Source organism: Serinus canaria, chromosome 1A (genome assembly GCF_022539315.1).
Source record: "Serinus canaria isolate serCan28SL12 chromosome 1A, serCan2020, whole genome shotgun sequence".
In the NCBI taxonomy this organism is placed as follows: domain Eukaryota; kingdom Metazoa; phylum Chordata; class Aves; order Passeriformes; family Fringillidae; genus Serinus; species Serinus canaria.
Genome location: NC_066314.1, coordinates 4,092,144 through 4,108,512, shown reverse-complemented (window position 1 = coordinate 4,108,512; position 16,369 = coordinate 4,092,144). Strand labels below are relative to the sequence as shown.

Genomic DNA, 16,369 nt, shown 5'->3' with positions numbered 1-16,369 from the left:
AGGGTCCTGTAATCCACTCATGATCTTTGTCTAGACAACATTTTTTTCTGATGCTGAGATCAAGGTTAGGCTCAGCTATGCTTGAAAATGTGCACAAAACACCAAGCAATATCTGTGCCCAAACAACTCCAAGCATGGATATTTCTCGCAGGAGGTAAGAAACATTTCAGACACTTCAGAGGTGTTCAAGTGAGAAAAGTTACCCCCCAAGCAACAGATCTCTGGGCAGTTGTGTTATTCAGAACAACTATCTGGAGGGCCAGCTCCTGAATTCCAAGTGTGAACCATTCCCTATGTCCATGTAAATGCCACCATTGCTATTAAGCAGCAGGAGGATGCTTAAGGCCACATGTCTCAAAATCAGACACACGTAGGAGGTCTCAACCAACATGTTCCACTTCTACATTCTCGTAAAAAATTAAGGCTTGCTTGGACTGAGATGATTCTCCAGAAGTTTGGCACAAATTCCCATGCAGGGAGGTAAAGATCAAATTTGTGGCTTCGCTCCCAGCAGCTAAAATGATTTTTATTTGTTTTTTAAGTGCCAGGAATTGTTAGCAATCACTAACATGTTCATTAAGTAAAAGCATCCTTGGTGGCAGAAGACAGAGAAAGAAAGAAAAGCATTTGATTAAAGAAAAATTGGAAACATTCCTGCATGAAGCGAAAATGCTGAAAAATAATAAAGTTACAAGGTCAGCCCTTAAAATCAGCCAGTTGTGCTTCTCTTTTATCCTGCTGAAAGAATCAGGCAGACTTTCCGTTTCTCACTCTCTTCCCTCAAGTCCCCAGAAATACTCAGAGCAGTTAGGGGAAGTTTGAAAGGCCCAAGAACAGTAACACCCAGCTATCAGAGGATAACCTGATTAGAAACTTATGCTTCCAAAGGCACAAAGGTGTCTGATGATCCAGCTGAAATAAAATCCTCGAGCATAGCTGCAGTAGACAGTGCAGGAAGCAACACAGGCACTAAACAAAGTCACACATTGTCAGAAAAGGGAAAAAACTGATCTGACGTGACGAGTCAAGACAAGTGACAAAAGTTTTGCTGAAAAAGGATCAGTAGGAAATTAAAATCATGACAGCATTTCTGTTCAAAATACACAAGACAATAGAAACCTTTTATCACAAAGTCCCATTTTCTCCTCCAGTTTTATTCGAACCAAAATTGCAATTTGCACATCACAATGCAGTGAAAGGATCCATGACTTTCATTCCCATTCCATGTAAATAATTTACTGCAAAAGGCTGGCTTTTATCAGGCAACTTCTGTGTTTTGCAGTTTTTATTTCTGAATCCTTAAGAATCACTAACTTGTAAGTTATCGAAACAGGTCTGAAAAACAGAAAAATCTTTGTGAGAAGGTTTTAAAAGGATGATATCCCCTTGAAGTCACATTAGCTTCATTTCAATTGCTATATGCAGCAAATAAAACTAGATAGCTTAAGAAACTAAACAAATAAATTTTCACAAAGCTGAATTTTTGTAGTTAGTTTTACTAACTCCTTGCTATTACTTGTAAAAAAATGGAGGCAGCATCTTTATAAAATTTATTTTCTGATTTGGTTCTTCATGTATAGCCAGGTTGCTCCTGGTTCATTTATTTTGAAGGATAAAACCCTTAAAAGACCCCAACAGACAAAAACATGAAAATTTATCACAAGCCTCTGCTACAATTAAAAAAAAACAAACCATTTTTAATCCGTGTCCTCCATTCCCCACTTCCAGCTGCCATTAAGTTTCTTAAAAAATAGCAAGAGTTTTGGGCCTTTTTTCCAAAGACATGAATTATTAGAAGTTAGGTACCAGTCTCCTAGACAATATAAAATAGTGCATGTGTCTGTCCTCACAGTCTACGGATCCCAGCTATGTGAGTTAGCTCCTGCCACAGAAAAAGTTTTACTATGGCACTTATTACATTGAGTATTTTTTTCTCCAGGTGCTGCAAATTAAAAAAGCTCTCCTGTAAAAATCTATTTAACTCCTCATTTAAAAAAAACAAACTTCATTAAATCCTTTTTTGCAGGATTTCACTGGAAATTCTGCTTTGGATTATGATACAACTTCTTAAGAAAAGGCAGAGATACAGTTGTCCTCCCAACTACAGCTTTATCAGCACACCTTGCAGAAAAAATATTTCTCTGTCTAATGGCAAGATTTAAACAAGGCACATTTTCTGCACACTTCTTTTTGTTCCTGTCTCATATTTTCCTTTTTTCCTTTGAAACCTGCCTCTCCTATTGGCTCCTTCCCAATGCCTTTCTTCTGGCTGCATCTCAAGCTCGGCTGCTTTTCTCATTTTGTCTTTTTCTCCTGTTGCTCCTTCCTTGCTGGGCTGCTGCAGATGTGAGGATCCCTCCTCACAAAAGCTATCAGAGTCTGACTCTCAGGGCACTGCACACACAGGGAAAGGATGTCTGGGAGTATCAGCAACCAGGCACAGGGAGCAGCCAGCAGCAAAATCTTCACACTCTGGCAGGGCTTTAACTTTTCAGACTGCTTGAAGAGTTAAATTTTGTTGAGGAGAGGTGGTTTCCTAACCAACTATACTGGAAAAGCTGTTAAAAGTATCACTGCTGTTTTAAAGTCATTGGTGCAGCTGCTAGAATGAGGAAGGTTAGTCTGTGGGGTTAAACTATAGCTGGGAAAAGGCAGAAAGGTCAAAAAATGGCAATAGCAAGACCTCTGCTACCAAAATGGCAAAGTGCATACCCAGGGATCCCTTTAAAAGCCCATCACATTCTGATTTAACCCTGAAAGAAACCAGAGATTGAAATCACCCTGGTGTGGGATCCATGACGTGCTACATTCCCTTCTGGACCATGGCCACAGAAAGCACTGCCAGCCTGAAGGGACAGTGACAGTTTTTAAGTTCTGATCTATTTCCCACTGGAGCTCAACACTAATGCTTTCTGTCACCCTGATGCTTAATGCTTTATACAATTCTAGCACTGGTAGAACCTAAATACAAAAATGTGTTCTTGCTTTACCAACACCCCCAATTTTCATCAATTCCAACAAGATTTGCAGCAGCTACCACAGCATGAAAAAACCAAACTAGAGATGTGCTGAGATGAGCTGCAATTTGACAGCTGGGTTTCCATGCTTCCAGGTGGCTGGAAGCACCAGGTTTTGGTAGGTAACAGGTCCTAACATCACATCAGCAGCAAAGAGGGGAAAAGGCAGGACTGTAAGAAGATCAGCAATTTTAGGCTTTGATCTGACAGGGAAATAAAATGCTCTGACAGAAACGGCTACAAATAAATCTGAATTTGTAAACTGTGCCAAGAACTTGTCCTGACTCAATGATCAGAAATACAATGCCACTCTTGAGCACACATTACCAGGAATGAAAGACAACAAAATTTAATGCCTGGTAAAAATTACATTTGTTCCCAGATCATTTTCAAGGGAAAGGAGCTGAACTTTGAGGAGTGGGAGTGAAGTGGTATGAAGCGGAGGACAGAAAAAAATACAGCTGGAACTGCAGAGAAAATCCGACTCTCTAAAAGCTACCATTCTTCCCACAGAATATCTAAACTAGTGGAAGAGCCTCTCCTGTCTTCTCCTTCATATCCTGCTTATATGCACCAGCACAACTAGAGTGTAAGAGAGGAATAAGGGTCTAATGCAAATACCACAGATTATGAACAATGCACACACACACACAATGTGTTTTCTTCAGTTCTCTAGACAAAGAAGCAGGGATGGACTGACTGTGACTTCAAAAAGTCACAAAAAGAGAGCAGTTGACATAAAGTGGTTATTAAAAAAAATTGTTATTGTTTTTTTTAAATGAAGTGATAACAAAAGGCAGCAAGAGCAGGTAGAGATTAATTCCAGGAAGCTTAAAAATAAGGATCCCGTGGTACACACAGGATTCACACTTCACTTTTCTTTGTTTTAATCATGGAGAATGGTACATGTTCTTACAACATCAGGACTCAGGCCTCTCAACACTATCACAAAATGTAACAGTGATTATTATTAGCTGTGGAGAAAAATCTGGGCTTTCTCAGCTGGCCTAGTTTCAGCACATACTGTTTTCCTTCAAATGCAATCAACAAATTCTATGAAGTTGATTTATTATTGCAAAATGTATGTTCTCTTGCATTAAAGCACAAGAAATAAAGCATGACCATCATGTTTTGTAAGTAATTTATTTTTTTCTCCTTTTTTAATCTGTCTTACAAGTTTACCATGACATTTTAGTGACAACAGTGCTAAACTAACTCAAAAACAAAAAGGAGACTAATTAAAAATAGGCAGACAGCAAACATCATGATACATTGGCATAAAATTACCCCTTCAGTGTCCTTTGTAAAAATACTGCTAAAAACCCAACATTTTCCATGGCAATACTGAGTCAGATTGTTTTATAATATATAGAATTATATATGCAGATCCTCACAGCTCAAGCATTTGCTTCGAGCTTGCACTCCATATTTAAGGCAAGAAACCATTTTCTGCTTCCTTGGAACAAAACCTGTATCACTGAACTGAACTTCTGACTGACACAAATTAAGGATCTTGAAAACTTATTTGCCTTCCTCCCTTTCCCCCACAACTTCAGGAATCACTGAGAGTTCTTTCAGAATTTCTTACTGCTGAGCACAATGAAGGAGATGGCTCCTCTCAGGCTGGAAGGGCTTTCTGCTCCTGTGGATTCTCTGGCAATGATAACTAAGACATCTCTCGAGCTGCTGGGCAGCCTCTGCACAGCCTGAACCACCACCAGTTCTGGAGTAAGTGGAAATAAGAAGTTGATTACATGTGCAGAGCTAAAGGACTTTTGGGAAGGAGGGCAGCAACACCTACTGGTCGTGGCGCAGACTGAACACTGCTTTGGTTTGGTTTTTAAATTAACAGTACTGAAAAAAGAGTTTTTTCTTACTAAAAGTCATGCCTACATCATTGCTGAAATATATCAGCACTCATAATTTCTGACCCCCAACAATAAATAAATATTCATAACTGAGCTGAGCTCTAGGCTTTGACATAAAATAGGACATGAAGAGTCCTGATGATGATTCCTTAAAGTCACTGAAAGATTCACATCCCACACCCTAATGTGCACAAAGCCTTCCTCCATTGCTAATTATTGCCTACTCAAAGCAACTCAAATATTTTAGACTGAACAATCTGAGCAGCCTCATTTTTTTTTCTACACTATAAAATATTGCAAAGTATTTAAATGACTCCTGCAAGTCTTCAGTATTTTTACCATGCATTCCTTTAGTCTCCAAAAGTAAGTTTTTCTCCCAAATTTTACTTGGAATAATATGGAACATTTAGTTGGGGTAATGTAGAACATATACAGCAGTTTTATGATCCACCTCATCCCTTTCAAAAATAAACACCATTTTCAGAAAACACTTAATTCAAAATTAAAATGTTCTCAACTGTAAATATTTTAAATCAACTATAACAAATCTGCATTCAGCAACTGTATTTAATGCTTCCTTTAAATTTCTATTTAAAAAAATATTTTATTCATTTTTTCAAGTGTGTGTCTATAGGTCCTCTGATACACTACCCTTAGGCATCAGAAGTTTTCCTGGTTCTCATCCAACTTTGGAAATAATATCTTCTTGCTTCAGGTGTTAAAAGGATTCATACATTATTTATAAGGACTGCTAAAATCTAACTCCTGGATCTAACTTGCAAGAGAAAGAGTATAAAAACTTACATACAGAAAAAAAAGAAAAAGCACAACTGTCCTCATTTCAATTTTTAGCCTCTCTTTGTATGCCGTGTATTGCCAGGCTGAGTCTGTAACTCTCCTCTCTCCCTCCCCAGGCTCAGATATTTGTCTGCAGCTGCTTTGAGCCTTGCTGGATTTGACTTTTCTTGCATATTTTAAAGTATAATTTTCCCAGGGAAAAAAAACCCAAAACAACTACAACACTGCTGGGCAACTTATTACACTTCAAAGATGCTGGATTTCTCTGACAGAATGGTGTTGGTGTTTATTTCCCTCCTGAAGAATCAGGCTAAAGCAAGTAGCCAGAACAGGGCAGCTAAAATCCTCATTCACTTCTCAAAGTCTTCCTCAGTACTCTTATATATGTTGTCTACACATTTGATATTCACAGTTTGTTTGCCTCTTCCTGATTTGAGAGAGTGCATTGTTAGATTTTTAAGGTAACCCTTTCAACAAACTTCACAAGGGTGACACTTTTAGATCTCCTTACCAACTGAGGAAAGTATTTCTGTTTTGAACAGCAGTTTCATTTCCTGGCTTGTATTAAAGCAAGAAACACTGAAATGCTATTGTCTATAAAACACAACAAGAGGAAACAAAATTAAAAGTCTACAGAGCCTCAGTAATACTCACCAGGATGAATAAATCCTCACCTTTATACTGGAATGAGCATATTTGTTCAGAACACACCAAACCCAGCACCTGCTCCTCAGATACCTGCTCCTTTCACTTGCTCTGACTGGAGTACACAGCAACTGCATCTTAGCTGAACATGATGTAAGAAAGCCTGAACATTCATTTCCTAGAGCTTGCCAAATCATTGGAATACTGCCCCATGCCACACTTGTAGCACAGCAATGGATTTCTTTGCCCAACAAGGTGATGTTGCTTATGTTCATCCTCACATGGGCAGAGGTTTTACATTTCACCAAGCAGACTTTGAGCCCTTAGTTCTTAAAAAAAGGGCAAAATGCACAATAGAGCATGATAACCATTCTGTCCCCACAAAATTCTAAATTATCTTGTGCAGATTGCACCTGTTCATCACACTCTTTTGCAAAATTCAGTCCTTCTGTCTGGAACTTTTCTACCCACTACATATATTCATCTTCACACAAAGTACAGTTGTGTGCTGTTCACTATTCAAAGGGCAAGTCAGACTAGGTCATGTTTCTTAAAGGTTTATCTTATTAGCAATCAAGTCTCATATAGCCGAAAAATAGAGAAAACAAGTATGCTTTTTCCACTGCCACAGTTAAAATTCTCAGGTCAACTGCATCTCATAGCACTTGCATAGCTGGTTTCACTGTTTCCTCAACATTTGCCTCTGTGGGACAAAAAAAGGAAGGAACAACTGGAACAGTGATGATGAAACCCAACATTAGCAAAGAGACTTAAAAGGCAGTACAATGCCTCCAAAATACTCTTACTAACATATTTTAAAGCGGAATTCATTTTAATTGGAAAATTAGGTTTTTCTGTTTGGTTGGGTTTGGGTTTGTTGGTGAAATTTGTTACAAGTAAGGAGAAATAGCTATAAGGAGCAGGAAATGCTGTGCCAGTCTCACCAGCCTTCCTTCTTCTACCTTCACCAAATTACAGAAGCTCTTGCAGGATGCATGAGGGGGAGGGTAACATATAAAATGTAATGCTAAGCATTTACTCCTATTGTCATCTGAAACTTAAAATTTAGAATGCATTATTGAAGCATGACATAACACAGTGAATTTTTGGCACGAGTTAATCTGGAAGGAAAGTAAAAACAGTGAACAAACCTGTCACAGCACTGCTACCTGTTTGGCAACCCTGCTTTGGTAAAACCCCACAGTCCCCTTCCTGAGCCACTGCCACAGGGCAGCACAGCTGGGGGATGCCCACAAACACCCAAATACACCAAAAGTGAAAGCAAAGGATTGATTTCGCACCTTCTTGAGAGGAGACAATAGGTGGCAGGTAATCAGGGATGTACTCCTTCCTCTCTTCTGCATCCTTACTTCCCAGCTGGGGGAACTGGAGGACATTGTTCTTGCTGACAGGGAACGAAGGGATTTGATGTGCAAAAGTGACAGGTTCAATATTGTGTATGTAATCTTCCAGCTCATGCAGGTTAACCCCCATAAGCTTGAAGGCATCGCCTACGTCATCCAAAATTGGATCTGTGCGTCCATCTGGAACAAAAAAAACAACAGAAAAACAATATTTTCACAGAAATCCTGGTTAAAAAATTCAACCTGAAGATTAGAGATTACAGTCCCCCAGCTCACCCTATCAGTAAGAGAAATGGATTTAATCCCCCACACTTCCACCAGGTTGACTTTCAGAAGGGTTTTGTTTTGAGCCATCACTTTGTTTCAAATCATAACATTGAAGAGCTGCACTCCAGGAAGCAAATCAAGCACAAAGGAGGAAGCAACAACAGGCAGCTTTACCTGGCAACAGTCAATTAACACCACACAACCCCATATGCAGAAAGTGCTCTTTATCAGTTGGAACAGATCAAACATTATTTCTCAACCTAGAAAAGGAATTATTTCATTTTTTTGAACTGACTGTAGTTTACAGAGAGAAAAGAAAAAAATAATCTCTTGATATAAAAAAAAACCTTCACAAAGTATCTTTCCACCAGAAGAAATCTACAGGCTTCATAAACTATGAGCCACTTCATCCACTGGTTAGCTACACCTCCTGGATAAAAGAAGAATATTAAGTAGTGGTCTGATGAGGAGAGAATATTTTATATTACACTTCAGGGGCTGATTTCCTGGGGGGGCAACTTAAGTTTGATTCTCCAGCAAAAATCTTTCTTTCTTCACAAAAGGCAAAGTGAAACCTCACTGGCCAGGCAGTCGGGATATTTATTTAATAGGATTTCCAAGAAAAGAGTCCAACAGAGGATGCAGTTTGTGCTATACAATTAACTTGGCTCAAAGCTTTAAATTACGCTTGCAGAAGTCCAAGTACCTCAGTTTCCCTGACTTGACAGAGGAAAATCCCTCAAAAGGCCTCTGGAGGGAGAAGTGGGCACCTGGCTTTGGCAGCCAAGGCACCACTTCAAGTCTACTCCTGACTTTTCATAACAACAATAACCCAAAAACAATGTTATAAACCCCAAACATGATTTTTAATTCAATAAAATGATATCCTGAATTATTACAATTCTGTAGAATTGGCTTATGAAGATATTACATCCCTATATGATGATAAGCTGTGATTTACTTTAAAAAGTAATTATGGAAAAGCAGCCAGTGCTTATTGAAGGAACACAATAGCTATTGTGGAGCCCTGGCTCCAGAGAATGGGGGGATGCTCTTTTGTTTGTCCTTTAACCTAATCTCTTCTTGGTTTATCTTGAAGCCAAGGCAGCTGGTTCTCACATCACTGCATGAATTCCACCCCCCAGCCAACTCACGCCTGCAGGTACGTTTAGAAAATGAGAATTTTGTTCTAGAATTTCCCTTCTTAAGTCTTGTGGTGAAGATAAGGATAATACTCAGATTATGGGGTTGATTCTCAGCTCTCCAACACTGGCCTCTTGTGTGACTCCGGGCAAGTCTTCCTTGTGTTTTAATTCTTTCACAGCTAAAAGGGAGAGCAGACCTAGTTACTGCCAGTTTTACCCTCCTGTGTTTGGAATGTGAACTCTGCAGGGTGAGAAGCACCTCACAGTCTGTGTTTGTGTAATACCTGTGTGTTTGTGTAAGTGCAATACCAGTCTGCTCTGCAAACTCCAGACTTGCATGCACATAATTACATGAGGATATCACCACTTCAGAGTAGTTATGAGATCTTTATACTAATTAAGGGGGAAAAAAGTGTGCTTTATGGTTAAAAAATTAAATTCAGGCAATTGGCACCACTAAGAAATTTTGTGTTGTTGCTTTTAGTTGCTCTGCATCTATGAAGGTAACTGTGAACTCACTAAGATGTCAAGATTTAACAGGTACAAGTTTGACAGACAGCTGAAAAGGAAAACTTGGGGAAAACTTTTCAAAGGCCTTTTCCTAGATCTGCACGTGATCTTTTTAACTTCCAGAAAAGTGTGCTGACATGATTAGCAAGTGATAAATGCTAAAAAGGAATTCTTTCTACAAGTGCTTTTTAAGAACACGTGGCAGAGAAGCAGCTACTATGTGTAACTGAAGGATGGAAATATTTAACAACTGTATCATGAAACAATTATGTGTATTAGAAAGTGGGTTCAAAAGGTGACCAAAAAACCCCAAAGAAGATTCAATTTTCTCACAGCTTTGACATTTGCCTCCAAAGACACAATGCCAAGTTTAAAGTTTGATTGAAAGCTAAAAATAATGTTTAAACCTGCAACTGTCAGAGGGATGAAAGGATGCAGCAGTTAACCCTTCTTTTCAAGAGAGTGTCCTCAGTGATAAAAGTGTTTGAAAAAAGTTTCAGGTCTGTATTCATATCTGTATTTAAAATCAAACCAGTTATCAACTGGAAATTATGACAGCACAAAAAGGCATTAAGTGTATTTTCAGGTTATTCATCAAATAAAGACTTTACACTTTTATTTCAACAGTTTAGCATTTCTCTTCTTTCTCTGGCTTAATAAAAAACAATCAGTAAAATAGCAGAAGCCAGACATGAGAAAGGGAATGCTGACAAACATGTAACACACTCTCTCCTGGTGTTTCATTTAGTCTTAGGCTTTTTTCTGTGAGCAAATGATGCCAAGAAAAGAAGTTTAATCTATGCATACTGAACTTATCTCAATATTGTCCACATATCTGTGCTATCCTCAGTTTAAAAATTCAGATGCTGAAGCCTCCCAGTGAAATAATTAATCTCATGTCACACAGCAAGTCGGTGCCAGATCACAGACCCTTCAGAGCTTTGGTTTCCAGTCCCTTGCTGTTCTTTATACCACAACACTTTAAACACTATCATTGTATCAGGTGGGAATAGTTTATCAGCAAGTTACACCTCTCCTCCTTATGTCCCATGAACAGTGAACTAGGAAAATACCTTTCTCACAAGATTTAAGCTGCACTATCTCCCTGAATGGGAACTGTGCTCCCAAAGTGGTAAAGCTGTGGCAGCAGCAGAGCTAAATCGAGACCATTTGGTCTCAAAACAGCTCACCAGAAATCTGTGGGAATGGCCATGCAGCTAAAATATCTCAGCTTCCCTGAGCATAGAAAAAGCACCAGGTGAGGAGGAATCTGCACATGGAACTGCATCCCAAAAAAGTACTGGACTGAAGCGATGGGCAAAGAAAATCCAGGCAGAGCAGAGGATTTGGGTGGGAAGTTATCCAGCCCTCAGCCCCAGTGCTCAGCATCACCTGCAGATGAACCAACCCACCCACAAGGGAAACCCAGTCAAACAGAATGAGGATAGAGCACTAAAGTGCCCTACAAACAAGGGTTTGTGTTGTGAGGAAAAGGAATTTTTAGAAGCTCCTAAAGCCAAGTTATTTTTGCAAAAGTCACAAGAATTCCTCCAGCAAACAAGCTGGCCCGTGCTCATGTCATCCAAAGGCACTGTGAAGGGCTCTGTGGGAGTTAGGGAATTGTCTTACTTGCCTTAAATTCAGTCTCAGGAATAGCTGATTTCCTTTTGTCAAATTCACCCCCTCCACCTCCTCCTTCCTGGCCCAAAGTTTGTATGAATGAGTGAAAATTTAACAGGCAAGTAAGTTCAGAACAAAAGAGCTTTTAGTTTCATGCCAGGTTTCTTAAAGGAAGCAACATTTCTTTAATAAATATACTGAGAAAAATTAATGAATCACCACCCATACAACATGTACACGTGTTATAAATAGCTCAGCATTCCCCCTCAAGGCTGCTGTAAAAGAGATTTTTTTTTTTTTAGATTTTATTTTAACCAGCAAATTATTAGGTATGTCTCCTTGGTATTTTAATTACAGGCTCTATCACAGATTCCTTGTGCTCCAGCATGTCACACAAAGTCACTCCAGGATAACTGTTTCATAGAGACAACACAGCTTCTATCCAGCTAAGTCATAAGCATGCAGAATAGGTTATTTAATAAGTTTAGATGCCTTACTTAAATGCACTTAAGTGGGGGAAAAAAGGGTCCTATTAATGTAGGTACCAGTCAGGGCAAAAGCATCTTCTTGCTATTGGTGCTCAGAGTCTGCTCCTTTTCCCAGTAACTTCAAAAAAACCACATTGTCCTTCTTTGTATTAGTAGCCAGGAAGAAGTTAATTAGCTCAAAAACATCACTTAAGGTTGTCAGGACATGAAATGTCCACTTATAATGAATGTTAGAGGCCCAGGACAGATCCTTGTTATAAAGTCATTCAAGGACCAGCAGAGAGAATCAGCTGATTTAAAGTGATCACCAACAATCTAATCCTCTGATAGAGATTATTACTGTGTAGTGGTTAAGAATGAAGTAACTAAAAAAAGACCAAAACCAAAGAAAACACATGAGGTAAATTTGACATTATAAAAAAATAAAAAATTGGCTGATGCCAGGTGAATCCTCTCCTCTGTGGTAATTACCAATGAAAATACTGGTCTGCTGTTTGCATTCTCCCTTTGATCTAATGAAGTTTATAGGAGAGACTGTGCAGATACTGGAGCAGTTTTGGAGCCAGCTCTGCCTTGGAAAACATTTTGCAATATTGGCAATTTTTCCTTCCAGTTATAATATGTGCTCACCAGATCAAATCTGCCTTTCAACAACAAAACAGTTGCATAAATAATACCAATTTCAATACAGTCATTAATATTTTTATGTATATATATAATTAGTATGTAGTCCTCCAAGGAACAGGGACTTGGACTCAATGATCCATTGAGGGATCACTGGGATCAGGGAATGGGTCCCTTCCAACTTGAGACATGCTACAGTTCCATGTTTGCATAAAAATTATCTTCAAAAAAAACCAGTCAAATAATATGAAACTAAAGACCAATTTTTAAACTTTATTTCCTAACTGTTAGCATATTTCAGAAGGAAAAAAAAATAAAATCACAGTTTATCCAAGCATAAGCTCAACACTGAAAATTGAAGGAAAGCAGACGAAAATACACCTCTACATTGAAAAAGTTAATTATCCAACTTATTACACTTCAAGTTGTAGCAGCACGTAACCTAAATTTGTCCTGTTGAAATATGCCCAGGTGCCCTCACTGATAGAAGTTAAGTAGCTTCCATCTGACTGGTTTTTAGAACAATGTACCAGAAAAAAGAGACTTTATGGGGTGTGAACCACAGCTCCCCCCGTCATCCCTGCACCACTCACATAAACAGACTGGAAACTGAACTCCCTCACTGTATGTGTTAAGAGGTAAAACATGACATATTTGCACCTCTATAACCCACTGCCAAACTACATTAGGTAAATTCATGGCAAACAAAGCAGATTCTGATCTGTCTTCATGGACAGCTCCCCAGTATAAAAAAAAAACAACCTACACAACCCAGAGCAGATAAATCAAAGCATCAGCTCTGCCACCCCTCTATCAAACCACGTGGAACAGGAGTGCAAAACAAAGTGGCACCTAACAGGGAGCCTTTCCCTTTTCACCTCTGCTTAAAACCAACAATGCAGAACTCTGCTCTCAGAAACCACTCTACATCAGTTTGTTTTGGAGCCTGATACCTTAATTACATACTCCAACACTGGTTTTCAAATATTTAATTTAAATTTTAGGATGAAATAGCTCCCAGCATGTTGAATGGTGTTCCTTTGACAAGCTTTCCACAAATTTGAGCAGCATTATATGGTGTACTTTAAGAGGAAAACCCTGATTTTCTCCCTGTAAGTTCAGCCTCTCCTCCAGCCCCCAACACAGCATTCAGAAGCATTTCACGGCATCAAACACATCTCAAACCCGCTTTGCAAATCCTTTTGCCTTCTCTTTGCAGCCATAGAAGCTCTCATCAACTACAGCTACTGCAAATGCAAAGAAACAACAGCAGAAAAGTAATGAAAATCTTGAATGTAGCTCTCCTAATGGGATGTAACAGCTGGAACAAAGATCTAACCCAGCTGGGAGAGCCATGATTTTCTTCTGCAAGTGAGGGAACACGTGAGCAGCGAAGACAGGCTTTTCACAGCCATACCATGGTGTCTCAACCACGTCAGAGCAAATCCATTCAGTTTGGAACACAAAGATTATGTCCCTCAGCTGACAGCCCTGCTAACTCAAACCCCACTGGTCTGACTCCGAGATAACTCCCTGACAATGAAGATGCTACAATTGGAATTTAATTAATTCTACTTATGCAAAACCATGGCAGAATTAAGCTCATTCATCCAGAGCTGGGTTTGTACAGTAACTTATTTCAGGAGCAAAAGGAAACAATTCTGAAATTGCAGGGAGATGTCAGCTCAGTATTAAGATGTCCTTTTACAAACCTTTTTAAAGAAAGAAATACAGGGATCGTTTTAAGAGACATAATACAAAAAATAGCACATCACTGGCACAAACACAGCATATTCCCCTTCTCCTCAAAGAAAAAAAATAAGGAAAAAACACCAAACAAAAAGACTGTGATACTTGTGGTACCTCCTTCCCCATTCATAGAGGGGAAAAATGCCTTTCCTCACTTTCAGTAAGCAAACCCAAAGCAAGAGACGTATACCTGAGCTCTACAAACTCCAGTCCTCAGCACCAAAAAATTTATCTGCATCATCTCTATGTTTTTTCCTCACAGTCTTAGAAACACTATAGCACAAGCATCTTCCCCAGAATTTGTAAAAATCTTATGAAAGGATAACTCAGGCCAAACCTAGGTGAACTTCCTTTCCACCTCACACCTCCATCCTCCTAAACCCTCTCTCTGCTGTCCCCTTTAATTGCTGTAAAGATAAATTCTGTGTGGATTGGGATACAAACTTCAGAGCTCCACTTGTTCTGCTGGGATATATGGGTTAACACTGCACAGTCCCATTTCTACACTAACTTGCTCTCAAATTTGGAGAAAGTTGTACAAGTGAACCTATTCAACCTGAGAAATTCAGTTTGCAGCACACAGTTGCTCCTAAGCTTGGTTACACTGGCACTGCCAGACTTGATCTCAATTATTGTTGAAACAATGAAGCAGAGCCAGGACCAGGTACACTCAGCTCATCACTTTACTTCATGGGGAATCCCAGCAGCAGTGAGAACTTCTCTTCCCTTCTTTAGAGAAGGGACATAACCTCCAGCAGCAGCACTTCCAGGCTGTGGTTGCTCCTCTCCTGACCAAGCCACTCACTGTGTGCTTCCCAGCTCTGCACACTCTCCAAATCCAACACACCCAGCCCCCACAGTTCCTTGGATCTTGATGCTGCACCCAATCCACCACCAGCTGACAGCAACATGCCTCTGATGTTCCTCTCACCTGTGGCTGACACCTCATTAGCACAGTTCCCACAGCTTGGACAGAGGTACTGGCAAACATTCCCAGTGGTGCATTTCAGGGCTCCCATCTCTGTTACCTCTCCAGCAACCTCCCACGAGTCCCAGCACAATCTCTGAACTGGTGGTGGCCACAGTAGCCTCCAAATCCACCACCAGTGAGCCACCATCTCCCTACCCAGCACTTCAGGCAATCAATTATCCATCCCAGCTCCAACTCCTGCCAGACCCAATACTCTGACCTCTGCCCCAGGGGCCCTCCAGGATTTCCCCTCCACACATGGAGCAGCAGCTGCAGCAGCTGCCCACAATGCCACAGCTCTCCAGCATGCCAAAGGAAGGGGGAACATGTCCCTCCTGGCACAGGAGCCACAAGGAGCCCTGTTTTCCCAGGCACACAGCCTACATCCACCTCTCCAGGGTACCCCTACTCCTCCAAGTCCCTCCACTATGGAGACCCCCCTTCATTTCCTTCCTGTTACTCACGGATGCAGCAGCCCCATCTCTGCACACAAATCTCTGCCACATGACACCCTCCCTGCCCATGTAGAGCAGCAAAGGCCTCCACACACAGACCCATGACCCTCTAACCACACCCACAGCCTGAGCCTTGCTCCTCAGTGCCCACATTTCCTGTGTTTAGAGCTGGCAGTGACCCTGACAGCCTCCCTCACCCTGCAGGCAGATTGTCACCTCCCCACCCCTTCCTGACCCACCAGCACCCTTTCCTGACATTCCCAGACCCAGCACACCCCTAGCACCCTCTCAGCCCCACTGGCAGCACTACTGACCAAGCCAGCAACTGGACATCCCACCCTCCAACCCCCCATGTTCTCCAGGTACCAGAAGGACATGCATCCCCTCAGCAGCTCCACTGCAAGCTCTGCAGGGACACTGACAATCCCAAGGGACACACAACTGCATCCTCTAGAGTAGGCACAGAGCTAGCAGTGGTGCTCCCTTCCCAATCCCATCAACACCCACATCCCACACTCCTGGCTGACCCAGCCAGCAGTCCTTGGCACTGATTCCCAGGCCTCTCCTCTTTCTCTTCTCACACCTGCTGTAAACTCAGCCCTTCCATGCTCCCACCCCAGCACCACCTCACCCCAAATCCAGTGAGGCCCTGAGCATCACTTCTACTTCCACTGCCCCCACCATCACTTCCAGCTCCTTCTGTACCACCTCAATGGCAGCACTGGCTAACTCCAGTCTCCCACATATCCAGCCAAACCTCCTCCTCTGCATCCACATGAGGACACCCCCACCTCATGCCATGTACACTAAATTATCCCCAGCCCCAATCCACCCCTTCTGCACTCCACA

At 40.9% G+C, this 16,369-nt stretch overlaps 1 protein-coding gene across 1 annotated transcript in view; it reads right to left on the bottom strand.

Annotated features, from left to right (window-relative positions):
• The window catches only part of TAF3 (TATA-box binding protein associated factor 3), a 113,480-nt gene that overhangs the window by 95,275 nt on the left and 1,836 nt on the right, over positions 1-16,369 (bottom strand). Inside the window, exon 2 of the mRNA XM_009086906.4 lies at positions 7,630-7,872. Within this exon, the coding sequence (XP_009085154.2) occupies positions 7,630-7,872 (243 nt within the window). The remainder of the gene's footprint in view (positions 1-7,629; positions 7,873-16,369) is intronic.